Source organism: Lagopus muta, chromosome 6 (genome assembly GCF_023343835.1).
Source record: "Lagopus muta isolate bLagMut1 chromosome 6, bLagMut1 primary, whole genome shotgun sequence".
Taxonomy (NCBI): Eukaryota; Metazoa; Chordata; class Aves; order Galliformes; family Phasianidae; genus Lagopus; species Lagopus muta.
In genome coordinates this window covers 48,010,492-48,034,752 of record NC_064438.1, presented here as the reverse complement: position 1 = coordinate 48,034,752, position 24,261 = coordinate 48,010,492, and the positions used below count along the sequence as shown (strand labels likewise).

Sequence of the window (24,261 nt, the reverse complement as noted above, 5' to 3'; positions counted from 1 at the left end):
AAACCAAAAGAAGCGGAAGAGGCATCCTGAAGAAGAAAGATTTTATCTTCACTTTCTACTTTCTTCCAACCCTTTGGCCCCATCAACTCAAGAGCTGCCAGGTCTCTTAATAGAAGTATTTCCAAAGTGTTCTTTTGTTTCTTTAACTTTTTTATGTGCTTGAAGCAAACTTCTGCACTTTAAACAGATGCACTTGCACTGTTACTGCAGTGGGAAAGGCCTAACAACAAGCTCATTCCTAACAGCACTGGTGGGTTTTCTAATGAAAGCAGTAATTTGCAAAAGGTGCTTTATCTGCCCGTTCTCCCCTTTACACTTAATAAGAACTAGGGAGACAGAGCTATTTTTCTGATTGTTGGCTTTTTATAGAGATGGTATTCTTTAATATCAAAAATAATCTAATGGCTACATGGGGATTGGAACTCGATGATCCTTGGGGTCCCTTCCAACACAAGCCATTCTATGGTTCTGTGATACATGATAAAGTTGAGGAAAAAACTATTTATTTGTCATACGCATCAATGTAACTAACAACAGGACAAGAGGTAATGGCTCTAAGTTGTGCCAGAGGAGCTGCAGGTTGGATATTTGGAAAATTTCTTCTCAGAAAGGGCGCTAGCGATTGGCACAGGCTGCCCATGGAGGTGGTGGGGTCGCTGTCCCTGGAGATGTTCAAGAGGAGGGCACACGTGTCACTGAGGGACATGACTGAGAGTGATCACAGGCATGGGTTGATGATTAGACCAGATGATCTTCTTGGTTTTTCCAACCTTACCGATTCTATGTTTTGGGCTCAGGAGGCCTCTGTTAACTTGAAACTGGGGAATTAAACATCCACAGGAAGAGCTTTAGACACAAGGTCTTGCTTGTGGACTTGCAAAAGGCATTTTACATTTTTTCACTTTGTCTTTCTCATGTTCTTCTATGAGCAGTAAAATAGAATTTACCCTAACCATGTCAGGAATAAAAATAATAACCAGGCAAATTCTATCAAATGCAGAGAGAATACATAAGAGCACAAAATAGTGTCTCCGGTGTCTCCAAAGGTAAAAACACATTTCAGACAAATGTGGGTTGTTGTGATTTATTTTTAACATTTTTTGAAAAGGGGTAAATAATTACAGGGTTATTACCCCATTACATTACATCCTTCATAGCTGTGAAAACTGAATGCAAAAATATGTGGTTTCACAGTGCTTGATAAAGTGGAGAACATGTACAAAGTATCTTCTGTGTTCAACTGGGTAATGTTTCTGTTCATGTAAAAAAAGACCTGATTTTCTTTTCTCTCAGAGGAGTGTAACCTGAAGAAGGGTTTTCTAGGCAGCATGCCATAGCTTTTCCTAATTTACCTGACTGTTGCTTAGATGTAGTTATCTTTGATAATCCATAGATGTATACCAAAGTTAAGCATTATAAGAGAATCTTTTTCCTTTCAACTAGTGTGCAGAAAGTTAGCCAAAATGTCTACTTTTTATTCTGCAAAGAAAGGCACTGATTTATGCATACTTCAGAACCACCACTGAGAGCTACAGCCAGCAAAGCAAGGAAAACAATGCAAACACCTGCAAAAGAAAGACTGAAACACAGCCACTTGGGAATTTCTTTTTCAGCCAAATATTGTGAAGCGTGGTTGTGGAATGTTGCATTTTGTATGGCAAACGGGCAACTGTAGGTATCTGTTATCTTATCTGTAATTGAGGAGGTTTGGGTTTTCTTCTTGTAAAACACCCCCTACAAACCCATCCGTTGGCCAGGACACATTCAAGTTACCAGTGAATTTTACTTTTTCTTTCCCTCCAAGGTAGATGCATGTGGATGAAGAAAACGCCAAGATTAATTCAAATAGGTGCAGCATCCCCTAGGCAGAGAAAGCCTTCCTCAATACATACGCTGCTTTAGAGGGTCGATTAGGAAGAGGAAGTGCTCTCTGTCCCTCAGCTTTCTTCTCCAGCACCCATCACCAGTCCGCCACCTCCTCCCTGCTGCACACCACACCAGCATCCTCCTCGTGGGAGCAATTGTGCGTACCAACCTCAGCGTGGGCACACTCCAGCAGTGTCTTCTCCTGCCCAGAGCACTGGACATCATCCAGAAGAATACGAAGCGAAGTCCCTTCCCCAAATTCTGCCTTCTTGCTGGCCCGCACCACATAGGGAAAGCCCAGCTGACGACACACCACAGCAGCGGCTGCTGAGCTCCAGCCATCATCGCACACCGTGCCCCACTCTCCATCAACATAGACCTCTACTCTGCCCCAGCTCCGTCCACGGCTGCCACCATCCAGCCGCACAGCCCCATTGCGGGGTTTCTTCTTCCTGCGCTGTCCCTTCCTTTCCCTTTTTCCAGGCTTGGGGCTTCGTGCTGTGGTGGGGACCAGCATCACGCTGCGGTTCACTGGGGCTTGGTCCACTCGGTCTAGAGCTGGTGTGTGGGACGTGGCAGGATCTGGCCAGCCTCTTCTCGGGGCTTCAGTTGTAGTCTTTAGTCGGGGACGTGGTGTTGGTGTCTTCACAATGAGTTCTGTTGGGAAAAAAAAAAAAGAAAAAAACAAACCAGGAAATTATAGGTCTGTCATTCTGCAGACACTGCATTATCTTTAAGATAATGACACAAAAACAGTGCTGATTTTTGGCTGATTTAACTTTTCTCTTGGAATTTATTTACTTGGTCCTGTTGAGAAGCAAAATGTTCCCGGTAAGCCCATATTTTCATCAACTAGAAATGTCTGCTGCTTTTAGTTAGCAGAGAGGACTGCACTGCTTAATGCCAATAAATAAGACTCTCAGGAAGGAAACATTACCCAATTTCCAAGCAGACTACTGGCAAAACTTTAGCATGGGTATTAAAGGGTCAGAGTTAGAGCTTCTCAGGTAAGAGTTCTTCGAGTCCCCTTCTCCCCTGTGGAAAGCATTTTAGAGCTGCACGCTCACACACTTTTTCTGTTCTCTTCATTACTAATGACTGGATCGTTACCAGACTGAGAGCTCCGGCCTCCCCACTGTGCCAGATGCTTTATTCAGAGGAGCTGAAATCGCGAACATTCAAAATCAATTCTCTCTGGTAACTGGAATGTGCAAAAAGAACGGAGTTGCCAGGACAACACATAAAACAGGATTTGGGGTTGTTTTTTAATTCCTTATGAAAAAAAGAAAAAGAGCCTTGAACTCCAAAGCTGAAAATTCTTTCCTGTCACAGTTTCCAGGCGTAACTGGACTTGCTTATTCATATACTCTATTTTTAGCTTAAAAATAAGTTTTAGCTTGTCAGAGGGAAGCAATTCGGAATTACTCAGAATAATAATCAACTGACCTGTGACAGTGTCCATATATTTGCAAAGCTATCACAACTTTTTTCTTCTCCTTGTTTTATCCATTCTCATCAATAGTTCTGTAGTGGATTTGGGGGAAAAAATGTCCTAATAACCATTGCTCTCTAAAGACAAAACTATGCAGTGGTTCACTTTTTGAAAGAGCTTCCCAAACAATGCTATTATGAGGAAAATGGTAATTCTGGTGTGCAAAGTGTTCCCCCATCTGGAAACTGAAGTTCTGAAGGCGAGAAGTAAATGTGAAAGTCTTAGCTGCACACACCTCAGACTCTACTCTACTACTGCCTGACCTGGCAAAGCACTCACAAATGCTGGAACTCATACAGTGGTATGTAGGACTGCACAAAAGCTAGTGGCCACTTGGGAGTGCTTTTCACCCCACTCTATCAAGTTGTTTTATGAGTTACTCTTCATCAGGCTGTTTCTTAAATACACTTCCAACAAAAGCATTCCTCAAGCTAAAGCTGGCCACATGCTTTAGTGATTCTGTCACATTCACACAAACACCAACAAAACAACAAAATATTTACAGCTCTACCTCCTTGTTTTCATGCTCCTGAATCAAAATTTTCATGCTTGGTTTGCACCTAAATGTGAATGCAGGTGTTGAAATGCTCAGTGGAATCTCACCCACTGCTTCTGCGTTATGATGTGATGAAAACTACCTTCTAAATGAAACCACAAATTAGTTACATATATAGTTTAAAAAAACTGAATTTTGGACTTGCATACAGAATAATGCATAAGAAGAAACAGAGACAAAGCTGGCTGAAAATGAACAAAATTAATAACGCTTTGAAATGGTGTGCACAGCTTGCAAAAAATGTTTCTGCGGAGGTGCTGAGTGCTCAGGCATGTCAACAGTTAATAATCAGCCTTACATCTTGTTCCACCCTAAAGACTCAATCTTACAAGGTGCTGAGTGCCCTCATTCCTTCATGAAGAGAAAGCTGTGTGACTCGTCAATGATTCAAATGCAGCATATCATGATGTATGTAATAAAAAATTAAATAAGAGTATCCTGACATTAGAGTTCCTACAGTAACATCAACTTCATTACAAAGTTGTTAGAGAACTGTCTAGAACACGTGTCAACAAAATACACTGGAAAAAGAAATGTGATATTGTTAAATGTAATTATGAGGATCAGATGGTGTACTTAGTTCTTCGCATTGAGTGTAAATAGCTCTTAGTGCAACTTCATCTGCAGCTTCTACTGTTCCACTTTTAGCAGCACAGCACTTCATTCAGCATGAAGCAATCAAAAAGCCCTGGAGGGTTTGGATAAGCCAAAAGTTCACCTGAATGGCTGATCACACCAAGTCTTTTGTGAGCATTTGCTCATCGTGTATTTTCTCTCTCCCGACTAACAATGCCTCAGACCTCATCTTGCTCAATGAGCTATTTCCCAACCCTTTAGCCATGATATCCTTCATTGCCTGAAGTGTTCCTCACTTCCTGAAGGCACTGCAAAAATCATTTGTCACTGAAAAGCACGACAGAACGCAGGTTCTCAATACAGAAACAGTCATGGGGAAAGGTAGTTGTTAGTAGTGAAACAGTTATTATGCAGTATGGAAAAGGCAAAAAGGTACAGAAATTGCAGAGATTTCACATGCCTGGGAGAGGGGAAATATTTCCTGCCTTATGCCTTATTTGAACGAACTCCTCAGATTCAAACCAGCTGGCAAGAATTAATCTCAAAGATACTCTGAAGCCTGCCGTTCTGGGTGGTCTCCATGCAGAGGGAGAATGCAAGCTTTGAGTTTATATTTACTGCCAGCTAACACACACCCATAATAACCAGCAACAATGACACTTACTCTCCTTTGGCACAAATTTTACAAGCTTGCTTTTTACTTTTACTGGCAGAGGCTCAACTTGGCATTTTCCTGGTGGTGCTCTCCTGTGAAAAAAGGGACACGTACAGCGCACAATTAATTCCTTTCCAGAGGCATCATGAGCCTTTGCTTCCCATTGTTCTTTTGACAAATGTAATGCTCACTGGAAAAAAAAGTCTGCTTAAGTGATCCAAATAATCTCTTACAGTAGAAAACATAATTAAACTATCACATGTCTCCATTGATCAAAGTCCAAATATTCACAAGTCAGAGGAGTCCTCTGGCTGTGTTTTTGTTTGCTATTGCTGAATCCATTAAGGAAATAAAACATTGGCAGGTCCAAGCAATCCAGAAAGAGATTAATCAGACTGAAACTAAAAATCACAAAACTAGACAGGGTATGTTGAATATCTGACACAAAGGTCATACCAACGCAAGTTTTCTGGCTGTCTTCAGGGAAGCGAAATAGCAGACTATTATTCATACACAAAGCCAAAACAAAAGACTTTCCCTTTTATCATGGTTGATACAAATGTGGAAAGAAGCCAGGTGGAGAATAAAGAGGTCTGCGATTTGTCACTGCCAATGACTTGTCACTTCAGAAATACCAAAAATGCATTAGTTTCAGACAGGAACTGTAAGCATCTCTGACAGAAGCTATCTCTTAGAACAACACATTACTTCGACACAAATTTGTTTGTCTTGGAAGTACAGCTCACTTCTGAGAAGTTGCATCCAGTTTATAACCACTTTTTGCTATGAAAGCTGCTTCTTAATCGCAGCCTTCTTCAGAGGTTTTCAAACTCGTTCAAAAATGCACGATGCATGCATTTGGAGGATATTACTCCTTTGTAATTAGGCTTGTTTGCATTTGCATTTCTGTGGAAGGCAATGAGTTCCTCTCTCAGTTCAGGCATAGGGACATCATATTTCCCACTTTAATTATTTTTCCTGTGAACTCATTCGTATTGCTACATTCTACAGACTGTATCAACTTGTTTTTAAACTTGTGATTTGCCTTTTGACTTCTGCTTTTTCATTTTTGCAAAGGTTGCGTAATACAAGCCTCTTTCTATGCAGTTTACAGGAACTATTCCACAGCATTAGCTAATGGAAAATGCTCCTGACAGAGGAGGAGACAGAGGAATACAGGCAACAGCACTGAGGTCTGTTTAAGCTTGAGGTCTCTTTCCAACATAAAAATAGAAAATCAGTTTGGTTCAGGAGAATACTCAAACAGCTAAAGTCAATCAAACTTATATCAAACTTATTTGAAAAATAAAAGTGAAGGAATGGGTTGCCAAAGAGGCTGTGGATGCCCCATCCCTGGAGGCATTCAAGGCCAGGCTGGATGTGGCTCTGGGCAGTCTGGTCTGGTGGTTGGCAACCCTGCAAATAGCAGGGGGGGGTTGAAACTCAATGATCATTGAGGTCCTTTTCAACGCAGGCCATTCTATGATTCTGTGATTCTTACAAAGTCTCTTTCCACATATCTAGCTAAAAACATCTCAGTTTATTTAGTTTACCCAATAATAGTACTGTTTAAAAAACAGGAAATTGGAAAAAACAGTGTAAGCCTCCCCACAAAACACAGCTATTCCCTGCCTTACTCAGTCTCATATACAAGAGCATGGGATCCAGAAGATATGATGACAGTTTAATTCCTTGTCCAAGCCATTTTCCCTCTTAAAATACACAACAAAGAATGCGCTTTTTTGACATGCTTTGTTTTGTTGTCTTTCTGCTCTGTCCAAGCGCACACTGCAGGATCACCCCTGGCCACACGGGGCACCTGGACACACAGCACCAAGCTCAGGCTTTGCAGCAAGCGCATCCCCTACCTGGAGGTGTCCACCACTTTGTACACCACTCCGTGTGGGGCCGTGGCACTTGGTACGCCAGTAGACATGAAGTAAAGTTCTCCTAGGAAAAAAAAACACACACAGCCATGAAATCTCCCCATGGAGTCCATTGGCACTCGCAAGTTGGAGAGCATCAGGGAACGATGAGACTTGACAGAGAGAGGTCTGGCTGCTGGAACAAACAGTGCAACGGGGTTGAAATGAGTGTTTGCCTGCATTCCAGTGGCAAAAAATAAATTCAGTGAGAAAAAAGTTTTACATTTCATCATTAAACATTATTTTGACTGATTTCTACTGCATGTTTAGCTGTCCAGGCCTTAGTTGTCACCTCGGTCAAATCTGCATCCTTTAACTCCACTAGTGCAAAACAGTCAAACTCTCAATTCCTTCTATTGAAATGAAAGGGCATTAAGACTGTTCACACTGCCTCAGTCCTTTGGGGTGAATTACACGAGACCAAAATTCTGCTTTTGCTTTCTCACAAAGTGAGGCGTACCTCACACGAAAGGCATTTGGATTTGTGACAGCTCTGTCAAGCTGCATGGGTAGAGCTCGACCTTCAGCCAAACAATTTCCATCACCATTTACTTGATGTGTTTTCTCTTAACTGCATTTCCATCCCCCTCTTCCTGCTGTGCAGGAGGGGCCAGGACAAGCAGCCCTCACAGGCACTCTCCCTCCACATCCCATATTTCTTTCCTGGGAATTACCAGGCAGAAATATGTCTGTGCGATCCATAAAGCATGCAGGCTGTCACACGTGCATCCCACAGACAGCGCGGTGCCTAGAGTGCCCCCAGCATGCCAGGGGATGGGGCTGCTGGTTTTTGAGAATGCAATGAGCTAAAAATAGGTGCCCCCACCACATCAACACATCCACTGCTCCAGCTGGATTAATATTCATCAGAGCAGCAGCCCCCAGAATAACTGCTTCCATGAAGAAAAGCTTGCTAAGATTAATTGTGTGGTAAACCTGTAAAACATGGCTGCCTGCATGCTGAAGAGGTACAGGAGAAAAAAGTTCACTCTAGAGAAAGAAAACTCACTCAACTGCTATTACCAATTTCCATTATAACAAGACAAGAAAAAGGCAAAGGGCTGCCTCTCAGAACTGACTCCTGCCTGAGTTTCCAGCTGCCTTTATCATACTTTCTTAAGCCATGTAATTCTTATTAAAGGTGATGAATCTTTCTCATCACAGCACTGCAGATCAGCTGCACATTCTATGAATGTTAGACATAAAAGAAAACGGATTTTAACTCTCAAATCATAAAACTCCAAATTCTAAACTTTTGAGCTAATCCTCAATTTGGATGGTTCTTACTGCCGTGATAAAGCAGAAAAGCACAAGTGATGTAAGTGAAATGATTACCTGCTTCATCTTCAGCAAAAGAGATTACGTATTGGTAATAGTTATTGATGAGCCCGGGGAACATGCAGGTTTGTCCTGTCCCCATACAGATTTCACTGTACTGCCACTCTCCAGTAGTATGATCCTCCTTCAAAGACATCAGGCGTCTGTGAAGCAAAAGGAAAATCAAAACCCTATTTGCACCAAACAATCAAGGAAATTATTTATGAACATTCTCTAGGAAACGTGAGGGGATATTTAATGCTTCCTGCCCATGTTAGCAGAAGTATGAACTGCAGCTCGTCCAAGTAATAAAGAATTGCTGAGGTCAAAACACTTGTATTAATCACGCATGCATCCCTGGTCTTTCAGGGGTAAGACAAGCACTTGGAGAAAGGATAGGCAAGAATTTAAGGGATTTTACTGGACTTTAAAAAATATATATCTTTGGCTACACCAAAGATTTGTGGAAATTTAGAGATTTTTTTTTAGGATGCATTTGCATGCTTTTGTACATGACTTTTAGTATTTTAAATGAGTACCATATCATTGCTCCGATATTTGTACTGACACAATGTGAACCAGTGACATCAACAGTTGCTGGCATGAAGTCAGGTTTCTACACAGCAGCATGGAGTAGAAGCTGTACAAAATATGCCACGTGAGCCATCTGCCACAAGCAGCACACAGCAGCAGATAGCAGCCAGTAGCAGATACATTTGCAGGCAGGCATAGCATTACTGAAGGACTTTGGCTAGGGGTATAGCTCAGTAAGCATCTGAATATTCACTTACCCACTCATAAAATCACCAAATATGTATAAGCCATTCAGGTTTGGAAACTCACAGCCTCGATAGACATAGCCTCCTGTAACAGATTTCCCCATTTTGTGTGGATATGCATAGATTGGAAGCACATCATCTGTAAAGAGAATAGGTGCATGGCTTACCTTGTGTTTCAAATGATGTAGATTAGTTGTTTCTGCATGACACAATCAGGTTTCCCTTGAGTACCTTCTAACCAAAGGAACTGCTGATGAAGCCAAATCTGTGTGGATTCTCACTTCTTCAGAACCATATTTGATACCCCCATCTAACTGGCTGTGCTAACCAGGACAAGCCAGCTCAGGGCTAGTATCACACTACCAATATAAGAGAAACTCCTGATAAACTTGAATGCCCTCCATCCTCCAGACACCTGACCATTCATCCGAGACAAGACTCTCCTTCCATAACCAGGCTCTGTTAGTGCTGCTTCTTGCCAATTTCTCAACAGCTTCCCTATGAATTTGCAGGCTGCTTTCAGAGATACTCATCTATGCAGAAGCTGCTTGCCTAGTGCAGTTGTGTTTCACTGGTGAAAGGCAAAAAAAAAGAGACAGGTGACTCCAGACTGCAGGCACTGATGAAAAGATATGTCAGATGTCAGCATGAATAGCATGTGCTTTTATGAAATGGGGGAACTTAACCTGAAGGGACCATCAAATATTTATGGTATAGCACTGTCAAGATGTAGTGCTGGCAGATTCACTGTAAAATGTAAGGTAAAACACAAGTCAGGGACAAAACAGAGGCAGATGACTTGATTTTGAAGTCAGACACTTCTTTGTTCTCCTTTTTCCCTTTTGAAACTCGTGGTCCATCCTTGCACCCCTCTTCTTCCTCATAGCCTTCCTCCCTTTCTGTATCAGCAAACCTGGCAGCTGCACAGCAGCAGTATTTCATATGAGGCAGGTGCTTCCTAAGCTTACACTGTTCTTACCACTGTACAGGGGCTGTGACATTTCACTGTGCTAACAAAAGGGTCTCTAAAAGCAACACAAATTGTTCTGAGTCCCTGGAGACCTCAGTAAGTGCTCACCAAGAACACTTGCAGAGGTGCTATCACACAGACAGCACTAAAGGGGCTCTCTGACAACTGCTTCAGCTAAGGAAGTGCAAAAACCCTGCTCCAGGCTTTCAGAAGTTTTATAAAGAAACACTTATGTGCTCCCACTATACTTGTAGCTATGCTAATAAACAGGAGGTTTAACACATAAAAGGGAAAAAACTAGAATCTCAGACAGTGCAAGTCAGTGCCAGTACCTGGATCTGAGTGGAGACTTCAGCACAAGACGTGTTCCAGATCAGACCTTGCAACACAATGCACTGGCTTCACACACACACACACTCACACACACACCAGGGTTTAGTCAGCCAGCAAATACCTTAATTCAAGTTTGAAAAGTAAAAAGAAATTATGGTTTTGATTTTTGGCACGGCTAGAAGAAATACAAACAAAATGTACATTCAGTTACCTGCAAAGCAGCGTGCATACTGGATGGTCAACTTACAGAATTTGTTATTTTGTGGGGGATTTTTTGTTTGTTTGTTTGTTTGTTTTTAAAGAAGGACATTAGTAGTGAAATTATTTTTGCTTCTGCGGGAAAGCTTATTTGATGTGGAAAAGATTAAATTCTCCCCCCAAATCAAGGAATCTCTAGAATATTTGACTAACTATACTGCCAAGGAAAGCAACAGCTAGGACATTTCATTTGTCTCCTAATTCAAAAAATGGTGACCTCTGGACTTCCAGGATTTATCCCCAAGTCAGTTCCATCCTAGACTGAGACCACATAGCCTTTCATAGTGCTTTCAGTCAAGCAGCCAGGCTTTGAAGGCAGGAATTAAAAATGACAGTGCTGAATACTGCACAGTATGAGAGGCACGTAATTTCAAGAGAGCATATATTTACCCAGTGAAGAATTGACGCAAAGCTTTTTATCATAACAGCTGAATCCCTCCCTCGCCCTCCAGCCATAGTTTTTCCCCTTCTCTACGATGTCGATCTCTTCATATTTGTTCTGTCCTACATCCCCACAGAAGAGACGCCCCTTCCCCTCCTTCGTATCAGGCTCTCCCCTATCGAATGAGCAGCGCCACATATTCCTCACTCCGTAGGCATAGACCTCAGGTCGAGCCTGTGGGTCATCAACGAAGGGGTTGTCTGGGGGGATCCTGTACACAGGCCCCCGGTCATTGTTGTTCACATCGATCCGCAGCACTTTGCCCAGCAGTGCTGATCTGTATTGGGAGAAGGAAGGAAAAGGGAAATAAAATTAGATAGCAGTTCAACAGACATTCTCATTTAGATACATATATATATTTATGTATATATATTTGTATATATATTTCTTAAAGAGAACACAAGACTTTCCATGGGAGGTGTGCACAAACATCAGTGCAGCATCAGAGAAAAAGTAAACTCTGGACAGAAAACAGCCCAAATTTTGCCTCCCCCAATTGCTTGCCTTAATCTAAGGGCAGCAGAAGGGACACGTGATACAAAGTTTTAGGGGCTCATACTTGTTCTGGGCGTTTCCAAAGGTCCCAAAAGGATCTCCAGCCATGCCTCCATCTCCAGTAAATATATAGAGATAACCATCATCGCCAAAGAGCAGCTCTCCTCCATTATGGTTGGAAGCTGGTTCTTCTATTTCCAGAATTATCCTAATTGAAAACAGGAATAACGCATTACCTATTGCACAAGTTGTAAGAAAAAGGCAGAGTAATACCCACACGGTGTTGTTCTTGAGACACAGAAATGGCTGCAGGTCAGCTTTGGTGCATATTCTTCCATACTGAATCTTGCTTAAGCTTAACTTTTCTACCATCATATTATTCAGACATATTTTCCAGATTACAAAATCACCAAATTGTGTAATAAGGAAAATCTGAGAAATTACGTGGCAGAAGATATTTGTAATCATACTTGTTCTCTGATTCTTCCTTCCTCCTTGTTGGTTTTTTTTTTTTTTTTTTTTTTTTTTTTTCCTTTAGAAAAAGGAATTTCAGCTCAAATCAGACCACAAACCATGAGGGAAAGGACTCCATTTCTGCATCTGTACAGCATTTGGCACAATCCTGACAGGCGCTTTCAAGGCGACCTAAGACTTTTGGAACATTACATAATAGCTAAATGCTTAAAAAGAAAAGGATCCTTAAAGGGGAATTACATACACAGGGCATCAGGAACTTCGAGAACTGTAAAAGCAGTACCACCATCCGATTAGCATCCCCACAAAGCAAAGGTTATTCAAGTCAGTACCCTTCACTTCATTTTAAAGCCTGAGCAGCTCTTACTTTTATCTTTTTGGTTTTGGTTTTTTTGGGGTTTTGGTTGGTTGTTTTTTTTTTTTGCTGTTTTTTGTTTGTTTGCTTTTAATGCAGCTGGCCTCTCTTTCTTAATAAGAAAAGGCCAAAGTGTATGAAAATATAACTTTAAAGAAAGGTAAAGTCAGGAACACAAGCAGGAGATTCCCAGGTGTAACAAACAAAGCTTACTTTACTTCAGTTTCCAGGGATTTCTCTCAACTACCCAAAGAAACCTCTCAGGATGAAGTCTGGGAGAGACGTGCCAGCACAAGCACAACAGGACCAGAGGTTTGTCTTATTAAGCTTTCACTATACTAACCAATGGCTACATGAGCACAGAAAGAGTTACAAGTACAGAGCTTGATGATTTTTTAACAAAACAGCTGAGAGGCCTTGACATCTGCAGGCTTAAACTACCGAACCAGTCAACAAAGCCCATAATACAATGTAATAAAGTAAAAATCTCAAAATTAACTCTATTCAAGGTCTTCTTCAAACAGGGGATCAGTCACATGGTTCTGCAGCAGGTTATAAATCCATTAACTGTCTTCGCAAACAAACCTTTAATTATCTGTGTGTATTAACGTGGATCAGCTGCAGGGTCAGACTCAAATTAATTGTCCTATCAAAATACTCTCAGTAATAGCATAGTTATTTATACTTTATTTAATTTGATGCTCAATTTGTAATATCATATGGTCAAGTTCTCATTCACATTAAAAAAAAAAATCATGGGATCAAATTCATTTTGGTACAATATCATCAGGTTTGTTTCTAGTAATTTTGGGAACCTTTATCTTTGAAATGAATTTCACTCATGCATTGCAGAAGTCTATCACAAAGGAAAATCAATAAACCAAAACATTAACTGTAAGTAATGTTCATTCAGAGTTCAGTTAAAACTTCTGACATACTGGAATTAAGAATCATGAACATTCTGTTCTAAGTACTTGTAGTTTACCCACAGAGGACACGTATATTCACTGTCTCAATATGCTAGGACTGAAATTTGGCTACCTTCATAGGATCATAAAGTGGTTTGGGTTGGAAGGGATCTTTCAAGATCATCTAGATCCAACCCCTCTGCTGAAGGCAGGGATACCTCCCACTAGACCAGGTTGCTCAAAGCCCCATCACCTTGCCAACACACTGGAATACAAGAACAATATTGAGCTAAATAAGCTTTATTTGTTAGTAAGCCTTAAAAACACACAAGCTGTCTTCTGAGATCTTAAAGACATTAAAGGTGCGTACAATACCTTTCAGAACCATGGTCCACAGTATTCATGTCACCAGAAGAAATTCTGAACTCACTGATTCGGATTCTCTCTTCATAACGAACTTCAACTGAATAGTAGACATACACTTTACCAGTAAATTTGAATTTAGGATGGAAGACAATACCTAGAAAACCTCTCTCGTCTCCTTCCCAAGGTGAGGTAAGCACGGCTTCACTGATGTTTAGAAAAGGTTTTTCAAGCCTGGACCGGTCAGGGAGGTAGGCCCACACCAGGCCAACCTGCTCGGCGATGAAGAAGCGGTGGGTGCCATCGTTGGCGTGCACCATTGCAACGGGATTGCGCAGCCCGTTGGCCACCTCCGCGAGGCAGAGCTGGAGGCAGCCCTCTGCATCAGCCGTCACCAACCCCAGGTTTTGGTTGAGGTTCTCATTAGCCAGCAGGTGTGGGAAACAGTAATCCGTGTCCTCCAGGGACAGGTAGCGGCAGAATTTTGCCATGTTGTTCTCCAGTGCAATTAACTCCTGGTCTGTAGAGAGATAGCGAAAAATGGACCGGCATTTTTGCCATACTTGCTGACAATAGTCCTGGCAAAGTCCTGGTATGGTCCGCACAGGGGTGGAGGGATCCTCAGCATCGTACAAGTGAGCTGCATATGGAGAGCATTCCTAGAAAGAGACAGAAAACGCCTCAAGCCATTTGTGGATCAGATTTAAAACAGCTGAGCAGCAACACTAATCGGAGAAATTTCACCTTAATTACAACAGATGTTATGGTTTATTCTGAAAATATATTAACAGAGGAAAAGATCTCAGAAAGTGGGTTTAGCATTCACAAAAATGATCTTCGGTGTTTCTGGTGAAAGCTGGCTCCTACAAGCTTCTCATGTACGTACGCATTTATCCCAACCATAGCACTAACTCAAGGAAACCAATGATGACACACATCTTGCTGTATCGCCTTACCAGGCTGGACTGGAAAAAAAGCATTTCTATACTGGATGCTCTGACTATGAGATACAGAGCAGGTTCACCACAGCACAGCAGTGACACAAGGAGTTAGCTGGGAAGATTCAAGCCATAGCAAGGCTTGGGTTGGAAAGGACCTTACAGATTATCTCGTTCCTGCATCTGCACACAGGATCTCTGAGTATAGACATTTGATGTATCTGGCTCAAAGAGGTCAAAATGCATCCCACTCTGACTAAACTGGTCACTAAGCTCAGGTAATGGGATTTCAGACAGAGATCACAAGACGGCCATAATCCAGGCAAACCCCTAAATCCCAAGAAGAGCTGCAGGACAGCCCTAATTTAGGGAAAGTGAATCCTTGGAGCTCTAAGGACTGACTCAAATCTACATACTCTGTATTTTCCACTACAAGAACTCCTCCAGAGAAATGCATTTTCTTTCTTCGTCACTGCAACCCAGTAAAATGGTCTGTAAATCACAGACTGACCAAAGTGACTCAGTTCTGATTTGTAAGAGTTTTTCCATGTATTAAACACATAATATTTTCCAGTTTCAGTGCATCTTCCCAATAGGCATCTCAAAAGTGCTCTCCAAATAACTTAACATGACTTAGTGAATGCTCAGCTATTTTTATAGGGTAGATAAATAACTGAGGCAAGAAAGGCAAGAAGAGAAACTATCCTTCCTGAATACATTCTGCATTGTTTAATTCCTGGATGGCATTGCTTCCAAGTAAAATCAACTTAGTTAAAAAAAATCAACCTATAAGCAGTTAAATTCTAATGCAGATTACGGTGCTATTCAATAGCTGAAAAGGCATAAGATCCAGAATACTGATGTATTTAAATTAGCTGATAAGTGCACACAATATTTTTTATTTTATTTTCTATTACATGCCACAATTAATGGAAAGACCGTACAACAGATCATTAGCTTTCCCCTCATAATGTGAAGCTATTCAATGCAAAATGAAGGTTTTTATGCCTTCAAATGAGAAGCAATTAACGCGGTAAAAAGGAGATTGCACATGACTTAGAAATTACAGGCAGATGTGATAACAGCACTCAGCTCTGTTACATGAACACAGAGGTGTGCCAGGGACAGAAAACAGCTGCAGTGTTTGCTGGTGTTGTTGTCATGATGAAAATTTAGCCTAAGAAAACCAATTTAAGCAAGAGAATTAGGACAAGGCCTGTATCAGAGCTGCCTTCCTTTCTGTCTTTGGATTTCACACTCTGGAAAAGGAGACACCAAGATGTGTCTGGTTCTCTGAAAGCCTGCTTTGAGAAAGCAGCAAGAATGTCAGAATTAAGGGTTGCACAGAGGTACAACTTCCCTGCTCCTGTCACCACAGGTTGCTCAAGTACAAGAAGAAACACTTGTCAAAATAATCTGATTACATTTGAGAGAAATCACAAACTGTGAGCAGAAAGGGACAGAAGTGTGCTGAATAATTCACAGAAAACCATTTATTAATTCAGGTAGAGGCTATAAGTTTCATGTATGGTGAATAAGTGAAAGCAGTGCTCTGGAACAATCGCAGTGCCTGAACTCCCATGTTGTGCTTGCGCGGCCATTTGTAGCCGTGTCTCAGGCTGGTGGTGCACTGAGCTCATTAGAACATTTCAGTGAATCATTTTTTCCATGTTGAGAGATTTCACCACTTCTGAACAAATTTTCAACAGCCAGGTTTCTGACGTATGCAGGAGACAGAAAGAGCACTTAGTGGGCACTGCTAACTACTAGTCTCCAACCTGCAAATGGTCTGTTGGATGCTGCCTGTCTCAGGAACATATTCAAAGGTTTTTGCTTTCAGTACAATTTGGGATGAAATGAAAGTCAAATCTGTAGAAGGCTGTTATAGGAAAGGGTCGCCTTTCTCTTCACAGTTTTAACAACATAAATATTCCCCAGAAAATGCTACAAGAAGGATTTCTGGTCAGCCACTCTGATCCCATCTGAACATGGCAGACTGGGCTCTGCTGCCTGAATTAATTTCAGATTTACATTGACACAGCACACAGAGCTGCTACTATTCTGTCCCGGGGGCATTTTCATACACACGAGGCCACGGCCAATGACAGGGCTGGACACTTTGCTCTGTACAATGTGTGATCATCCCGTTACCATATCCAGCTCCAGAACAGCCGCCCCAGTGAGAATCTCCCAGCCAGAGGTTTCTTGGCCTCATTGTCAGGCATCACATCAGGACTGCTGACACCTGGATGGCGCACGTCAGGGTGCTGTGACCCTGCACAGAGAGATACCTGACGCTGTGGGGAACAAGGAGCGTGTTTTGTACCTGGGGGTTTTCCAGATACAGACCCCTGGGAGATGTAACTGTCCACACCCCCACCTTTCAGAGCGCCACTGCTGCTATGTTAGATCAGATCCAGAGGCCGAGAAGCCCAGAGCAACCTGGCGAGGGGCAGCTGCTGCTGACGGATCCAGGGTGCGCACGTGGGCTGACAGCCTCATTCCCAGCACGGTGTGCAGCGCTGCCCCGGGTCACGCGGCGCCGTGCCAATGCCGGTGCGCCCGCGGCCGCGCCGACACCCCGAGCACCCTGCGTGGACCGGCGCAGCCACGCCTGAAGCGCCCAGACGAGGGCTGATGCCGCAGAGCCGAAGCCCCCTCACCTGGCAGAGCAAGTCCTGCAGGTGCCCGGCGCAGGCGGAGTACGTGGGCCCGTCCAGGTGTGCGCTGAGGCGATAGAAGCGCTGGAGCAGCGCCCGGTCGCGCCTCGAGTCGCAGCAGCCGAAGGCGCCGTAGCGCCGGCAGAAGGCGAGGGCCCGCGGCGGCCGGAACGGCGGCTTGAAGTCCAGGCACTGCGGATGCGGCCGGCCCGCGTCCGGGCCCAGCGCCGCCGCCAGCAGCAGCGCCAGCGCCGCCCCGCGCAGCGCCCGCATCCCGGCGCCGCAGCCGTCGGCGGGGCAGCGCCGAGCCTCGGCCTCCCCCCCGCCGGCCCGCCCGCCCGCCCCGAGCGCCGCCCGGCCGAGGGGAGCGGGGGCTGCGGAAAGCGGCTCCGTGCGGAGCTTCACCGCCTGCGCATCGTCTTACGCTGCGGGGACGGCTCGGGGAACGAGACTCGGTTTGGTTCCAAGCCGACCGCAACCTGCCGGCCGCTCGGCTGTGTAACCGGTGTAGTGCGTACAGCCGGAACGCAGTGCTGGAAGCAGTCCTCGGGCTTCTGATGCGTTCCTGCCGGGCTCCGGTCTGCGCGGGCTGTTCTGTACGACCCAAACACCCCACATAACGGCGCTTAGCGTTTATACCGCTGGCAGAAGTTTAAAAACCACTTCGGTGTGGCTGCTGCTGCTGCCTCATTCTCCGTCGCCGTGAGGTGAGATGGGGAGTTCCAGCCCGCAGCCCGCAACGCCCTGCGTGGCCCCGCTGCCCTACCTGCCGGCTGCACGCTCCCTACCAAAGTTCCTGATAACACTTTCCTTATCTTTAAGTGTTTTGTGGCATAAAACTGTGAAATGCTTGCTCTAAGTGCTGGGATGTTCTTGCATCTCATGCATCATGTTTCATATTACGAACCAGCAAAACCAAATCACACTCAGATGGAGTTTTTTTTTTGCTGCTCAGCGCAGCTAGACACAGTGCACAATGCAGACTGCCCATAAGAGACCAAGAATGCAGAGTCCATGCTGACGTGCTATTTTTGACTCCTGCTTTGAGACGAAGAACTGCTACACGTTGCATACGGGCTGTAAAATCGCGGCATGGCTTGGAACATCCTGTCAGGAGACCATATGTGTAACGGCATTTAATAACAGTTTGTTTTGCTCTCCATATGCTTATGGAACTGCTGCTAAGGTCACTAAAAACTTTGCATTTGTACAAATAATAAGAACGCCTGATGGGCTTTGTTACAATTTTGTTCCCCTTTTTATTGTTTACCACTTAAAAAACCCTTTTTCATGGATGACCCCGGTGAGCGGATTGGAGAACAAACAAACCAGTCGCTGCCTTTGGAAACTTTGATCAAAAGCAGTTATGCAACCCCATTTTTTTTCTGTAAAAACAACGGATGTAAATGCATCTTCCTACTCATCCCGGATACCACTGCTGTGGTAAACACTGCCTGCTGTCTCAGAGTTTGTGATGGTATTTGAACGTCCCATTAAAAAAAAACAACATAACAAACATATTCTTATTGTAGGATGAATATGCAAAGAATGAAACACAGTAACCAAATAAACTGTGGGATAATGAGGTTTCTCCAAAAGCCTCTTCGTTTGCTATCAGAACCTCTGATCAGTTTGGCATCCATGCAATTCAGAAATGAACAGAAAATGGAAAGCTGTGCATATTTAACAGGGAGTCTTGGAAGGAAAAGAACCACAGATCTGATCTGCTCATCACTGCGAGATGGCATGCGATAGCTTTGAAGTCCACAGTGTGCATTCAAAGCCATGCCCTCACATCAGAATTCCCAGTGTGCTGTTCATTCAGACTGGGCCATTTTTTGGTTCACCTCAGCTGGGGACTGGGAAGCAATTCATCTGGAGGGCATTGCTGAAATGGAGATGGAGCTGCCTTGGCCTCAGCGACAGGCTGGCTCTGTCAGGGGTGGATGGCTGCGTTTTCATTTATATTGAGCCATATTTTGAGACTTGCCAGGCCACAGGTAAGAGCTTATGGGCTGCATTTGAAGAATCTCTGCTGCGGTAGATGGGAGAGCACATCTCCGGCTTTTATTTCCATCCCTGCCTGGAGGCTTACTGTGTGATCATTCCCAAGTTACTAGTTTTCTGCCTGGATTCTCCCTGTTGTAAAATGGCAGTCTTCCAAGGTGAAGTGTATTGATATTTTTAATCACTGTTGTGTTTTTCTATATGAGTTCCTTGCCAAACCAGCACTAAACATGAAGCTCAGGAATGGAACTGCTGCCCTTGACCCAAGGTGCTGAATTTAATGTGTTGCCCTTGTTGCTACCTGCGAGCAATAACGTGCATCTGTTCTCTGCGGAGCAATGGGGCTGGGCTTTAGTTTAGGCACCATTCACCAAGATCACATAGTCATGGGAGAACATGCACACAGGATGTTTTGTATGAATATCTATTCTTTAATTTGCATAATTTGAACACTTGCTTAATGACCTGAATAAATCTGTTGAATATTTTTGCTGCAAATGTTGAAAATACAATGTATTTTTTCTTGCTTTCTTTTCCTCCCTCCTTTCCTTCCTTCCTCCCTCTCTCCCTCCCTCTTTTCCTTCTTTCCTTCTTTTTTTTTTTTTTTTTTTTTTTTTTAAGGTATTGGATTGCTCCTATTCCCTTGAAGTCCAGATGAGCTCATCAATTGATCCTCAAGATCAGCATTTTTACTGATGGATGTAATTGAAGGTGGTGTGAAAATGCAGTATTTGCTTGCAAATAGCACAACATTAGGACAGAAAAAAGCCTACATGAAGAAAACTGTTGATCAGTTTGCTGTACTGAACCTGCAAACCTTAAGACAATTCAAGCAACTGATAGCCATAGATGCTCTGCAATCTTATATCCCTCAAAATGAGCCCCTTGAATATGCAACAACTACGTTTTTCACTCTTTCTATGTATGTTAGACTTTGTTAGTGTTTGTGGGACAGATTGCTTAGAAATGCAAACTGCATTAAATCAAATCACCAACACTCGACCCAGTGCCTGGAAACTTCACCATCAGGTGTAGTTTGGGTCAGAATTGAGGAGTTCAGTGCTATAAACTTGAATAACCAAAGAACATGCTGCTCCTCCCCACATTAACAGTGAATGCTATCTTAAAGCGTAACAGTTGGGAATTAAATACAGAGCTATAAGTCTTTGTAGAAGAAGCAAGGCTTTGCCTTCTCATTATGTGTCTAATTACTAAATCCTTCTATTCTTCATTTGTTTTCTCATTTGTTTTGCTTTCCTTATTTGTGGGGATACAAAAACAGACAATGATTGTGAGGAAACAGCAAAAAGGCATGTGTGCGTGTACGTAACATAGACCCAAAGCCACAGACACACAGACAGAGGAGAGCAAGGTAAACCATTCCTTTCAGAGAGCAGTATCCATGCTAAGCAGATTTAAAGCAATCTGCTGGCATGGATGCTGTTCATTTCCGTGGCTTTTAATATTCACATGAACAACATAAAAATATATTAAGCCTTTGGAAAGATGCTTATAAGAATAGTTGTACAACAGAGTCAAAAACAAAAGGGCCTCTCCTATTTAAGCTGATTTGCTAAGGAACACAGACGTGTTTTGCAATGGCTGAAGTCACACTAGCAATGCATTTTGATGTTAAGGAAGCATTTGATGCAAAAACCCAATAAGCCATCCTGGTGCACGTGCTACCTCAAGAGTACCATCAAAGGGTTTGAGTAGCGGAAATCCTGCTGCCTCTGGACATACCAAGATGAGTCAGATGTGGAACAAAATGTTCCACTGCAGTATCAGAGGCCTCATTTCTCCTGGTAATAGAACAATGAGTCCCTCATATCCTTTAATCCTGTTGTTCTCAAGCACCTCCTACTGCTTCAGCCATACCCTCCAGTGCACATTCCTATGCCCTGTGTCATATGTCACAGCAAATGCTTGGACAAAACACCAGGGCAGCCCTGCATGTGGTGAAAATCAGCCTAGCTCAGCCGTAGCTCTGCATATGATAACCAAGATGACCACATAGAAGATGCACTGCTGAAAGATTTTCCATTCATCCTTATGCTCATGTTATACACAAGCAGGGAGTAAACATCACTGTCTTACAGAAACCTAATAACTCCTTTGCTTCTTTTCTTCCCAGTTTGCTAACACAGGACCTCTAACACAGGAGCCCAAAGCGTACCATATGGGCAGTAGGCATTCCTTATGTGTGGCACGCACAGAAAGACCATGTTTTCTTATCAGCTCACACAGAAACAATTTTTAAAAAACTACTACTGTTGTCCCTGCAGTAACAGAAACAGAACAATAAGTATCAACCCTTGAATGATTTTTGTCTGTCTATCTTCTACAAGATCTACAGTGCACGGATCTTTTCCCCCTCTTTGGGCACAGAAGAAATAATAAGGACGTTAAAATGTACATTTCTTTTTCAGAAAGTGCTATATTGATTTTATGTTACATCTGAATGCTTTATGTTGTGTATTACATATAACCACATAATTTGTCTGTAATGAGAAACAACCAAAAGGCTTGCTCACTGGGCTGTACAAATGAGCCTTTCCTCATCAGTGATCCAAAACGTCATAAAATTGCCTGTCTTTAATTTGCTCTGAAAGACAAAAAAAGCTCTTACAGAAGCATGTATATTCCATCAAAAGAGAAGGTGATTATTCTTAAATTGAGCCTGTTAGAAGGAAAGGTTCACTCTGGATCCATGCATTTGTCCCTGAATCACTCAGTCCCACCCCTACCCTGTACAAAGTAAGACTTTTCCTGTTTAACAGCCACAAAAACATTACTTCCATGGAACAAAGCTAACAACAGCCAACTCTGACATTACTCCACCCTTACTGAAGGACAAGGAGTTGTAAACAGGTTGTTCAGATATTTTCTAATAGCTGAAAATAGAAGATACAGCCAATAAAAACAAATTACAACTTGAAAAATTCTGTAAAATAATCAGCATCAGAAGGTTGTTTTGCAATGAAAGAGAATAGATGCTGTTCTAAAATCTGAGAGGTTACAAAAGTGCTATTTCTGATTTCTGAGTGAGCAATGAAGTCCATAACACTGCCAGCTATACCAAGAGTCCATGCGGATGGCTTAGTGTGCTCTTTTCTGGAGGGACAAGGAGCATGAAAGTGCAGACAATGCACAGCTTAGGACCCCTGGAGAATCCTGCCCCAAATTTGGAGCCCTTGGGTGGTTGTGCCCTTTGCATAACTGGCCCAGCACTAGCAGGCAGCTAGTAACCACACTGCCACAGGTTTCCCATCAGCTACAGTGTCCTCATGAAATATGCAAGGAACAACATGTACTGCTAAAGGAATATGCAAATTTTCAGTTTACTTAGAGAAAAATGTCATTTAAAGAAGGTCAGGGGTATTGTGCTCTTCTGTCCTCTGGTTCTGTGCCCTTTCTTCCACATTCTCCAAGAAAAGTTGAGAAGAAATGTGTGTGACTGTTTCCTTTCACAAAGCAGAGGAGGGCTTTGGCCAAGGGCTGCTCTCTGCCACTGTATGATATCTTCAGTCCTCTCTCACAGTGATACCAAATGATCGACTCATTGGCTCCAGAGAGGCTTGTAGCCTCATTAAGGGCCTGATCAGGTGCCACAAATGCAGAACCAAGGGAATTCTAAACAGATTCGTATTGTTTTCCCCAAAACTGAGCAACATTACTGCAGATTTTTACATTTTATAGTAGCCCAACTCTTACTGGATTACAAATAATAGTATTTTACAAAGCGGCTCTTGCAGTGAGGTGCAGGTGAGGTAAGGAGATCTTGAGCTAACTACAGCTAATGTATGTCAAAGTTAACAGCCTGAATTACACACAGAGGTAACAGGGAGGTCACTGAAGATCACACTGCTATTTCTGGATGCCCTTGGGCATGCTGCAGTAACCCAAGCTAGAGGTGAGCAGGACCTAGCTCACCATCTGTGTCAGGAAGAGAAGGAAATCCCCTCGGAGCAAGTATCAGCACTGAGCAAAGCATCACAGCTCCTGATGCTTTGACTGTTCGTCAGCTGCAGAAAATCTGATGCCATTTATAAACTCTGGCCTTGCTTTATGCAGCCCAGGCAATGCTCCGTGGAATAGCCAGCATTTATCCATTCCTTGACTGGAGACAGCTCCTCAGGTGCCCTCAGGCACTCTGTGTGGGGAGCTGAGTGGGAAGCCACGCAGAGTCACTCCGAGTTCAAGGCAGGCCTCGGGGTGCCGCAGGGCAGGAAGTCTCCAGACAGTGCCTGAGGAGATGTCTGGCCTGTTAGGATAATGAGAATATGTGGTCACTTTCAGCTATCGTGTGTGAAGCTCCACCAGGTATAACAATGCCTGAGACTCATTCACTTTGTCCACCTGTCAACCCATAGTCCGCAATTACTGGATGATTTTTGGTATCCAGTGTGGCAAAGCTAAGGGACTCTGGGTCAGGTAGGAGTGCTTTTTCTTCTGTTACACTGCTAATTGCTTTATGCAACACGTGTATGGCGCTCTGATATCCTGAGGACCCTAAGTCTTTGCCTCAGATCTCATTCAGAAATGTCTAAGAAGTGCTACCATGAAGAGTTGCCACGTGAGCTTTATCAAAGGATATCTTCATTGGCCTCTATCCTAGCTTGCTGAGAAACTGGCTTGTCCACAGCACTGCCCTCACAAGATGAACAACCACAGTTGACCTTGCCTCTCCGCATGCTTTCACCAAAACAGATGACTCTGGCAGCTTTCTTCTCTGGAAGCTTCAAGAAAAGATTTCCAGAACAATTTCACCAAGGACCCTGCCTATGAGCAAAACGTTGCCTGCACATGTACTTCATGTTGCACGACTCCATCTCCTGGCAACCAGGGGAAATAAAGCCAGCTGCTATTTGGAAATCTTAGGATCTCTTTTA

The 24,261-nt window shown here is 43.2% G+C and overlaps 1 protein-coding gene across 1 annotated transcript; it reads right to left on the bottom strand.

The window, feature by feature from the left end:
- Positions 1-486: 486 nt before the first annotated feature.
- Positions 487-17,635, bottom strand: HHIPL1 (HHIP like 1). Its single transcript, XM_048949374.1, has 9 exons — positions 17,366-17,635; positions 13,777-14,423; positions 11,729-11,872; positions 11,118-11,446; positions 9,179-9,305; positions 8,406-8,551; positions 7,014-7,095; positions 5,155-5,237; positions 487-2,523 (listed from the first exon to the last, which is right to left on the bottom strand). The coding sequence occupies exons 1-9, from the start codon at positions 17,633-17,635 to the stop codon at positions 1,961-1,963; spliced, it is 2,391 nt and encodes a 796-aa protein (XP_048805331.1). The 3' UTR covers positions 487-1,960.
- Positions 17,636-24,261: the final 6,626 nt, after the last annotated feature.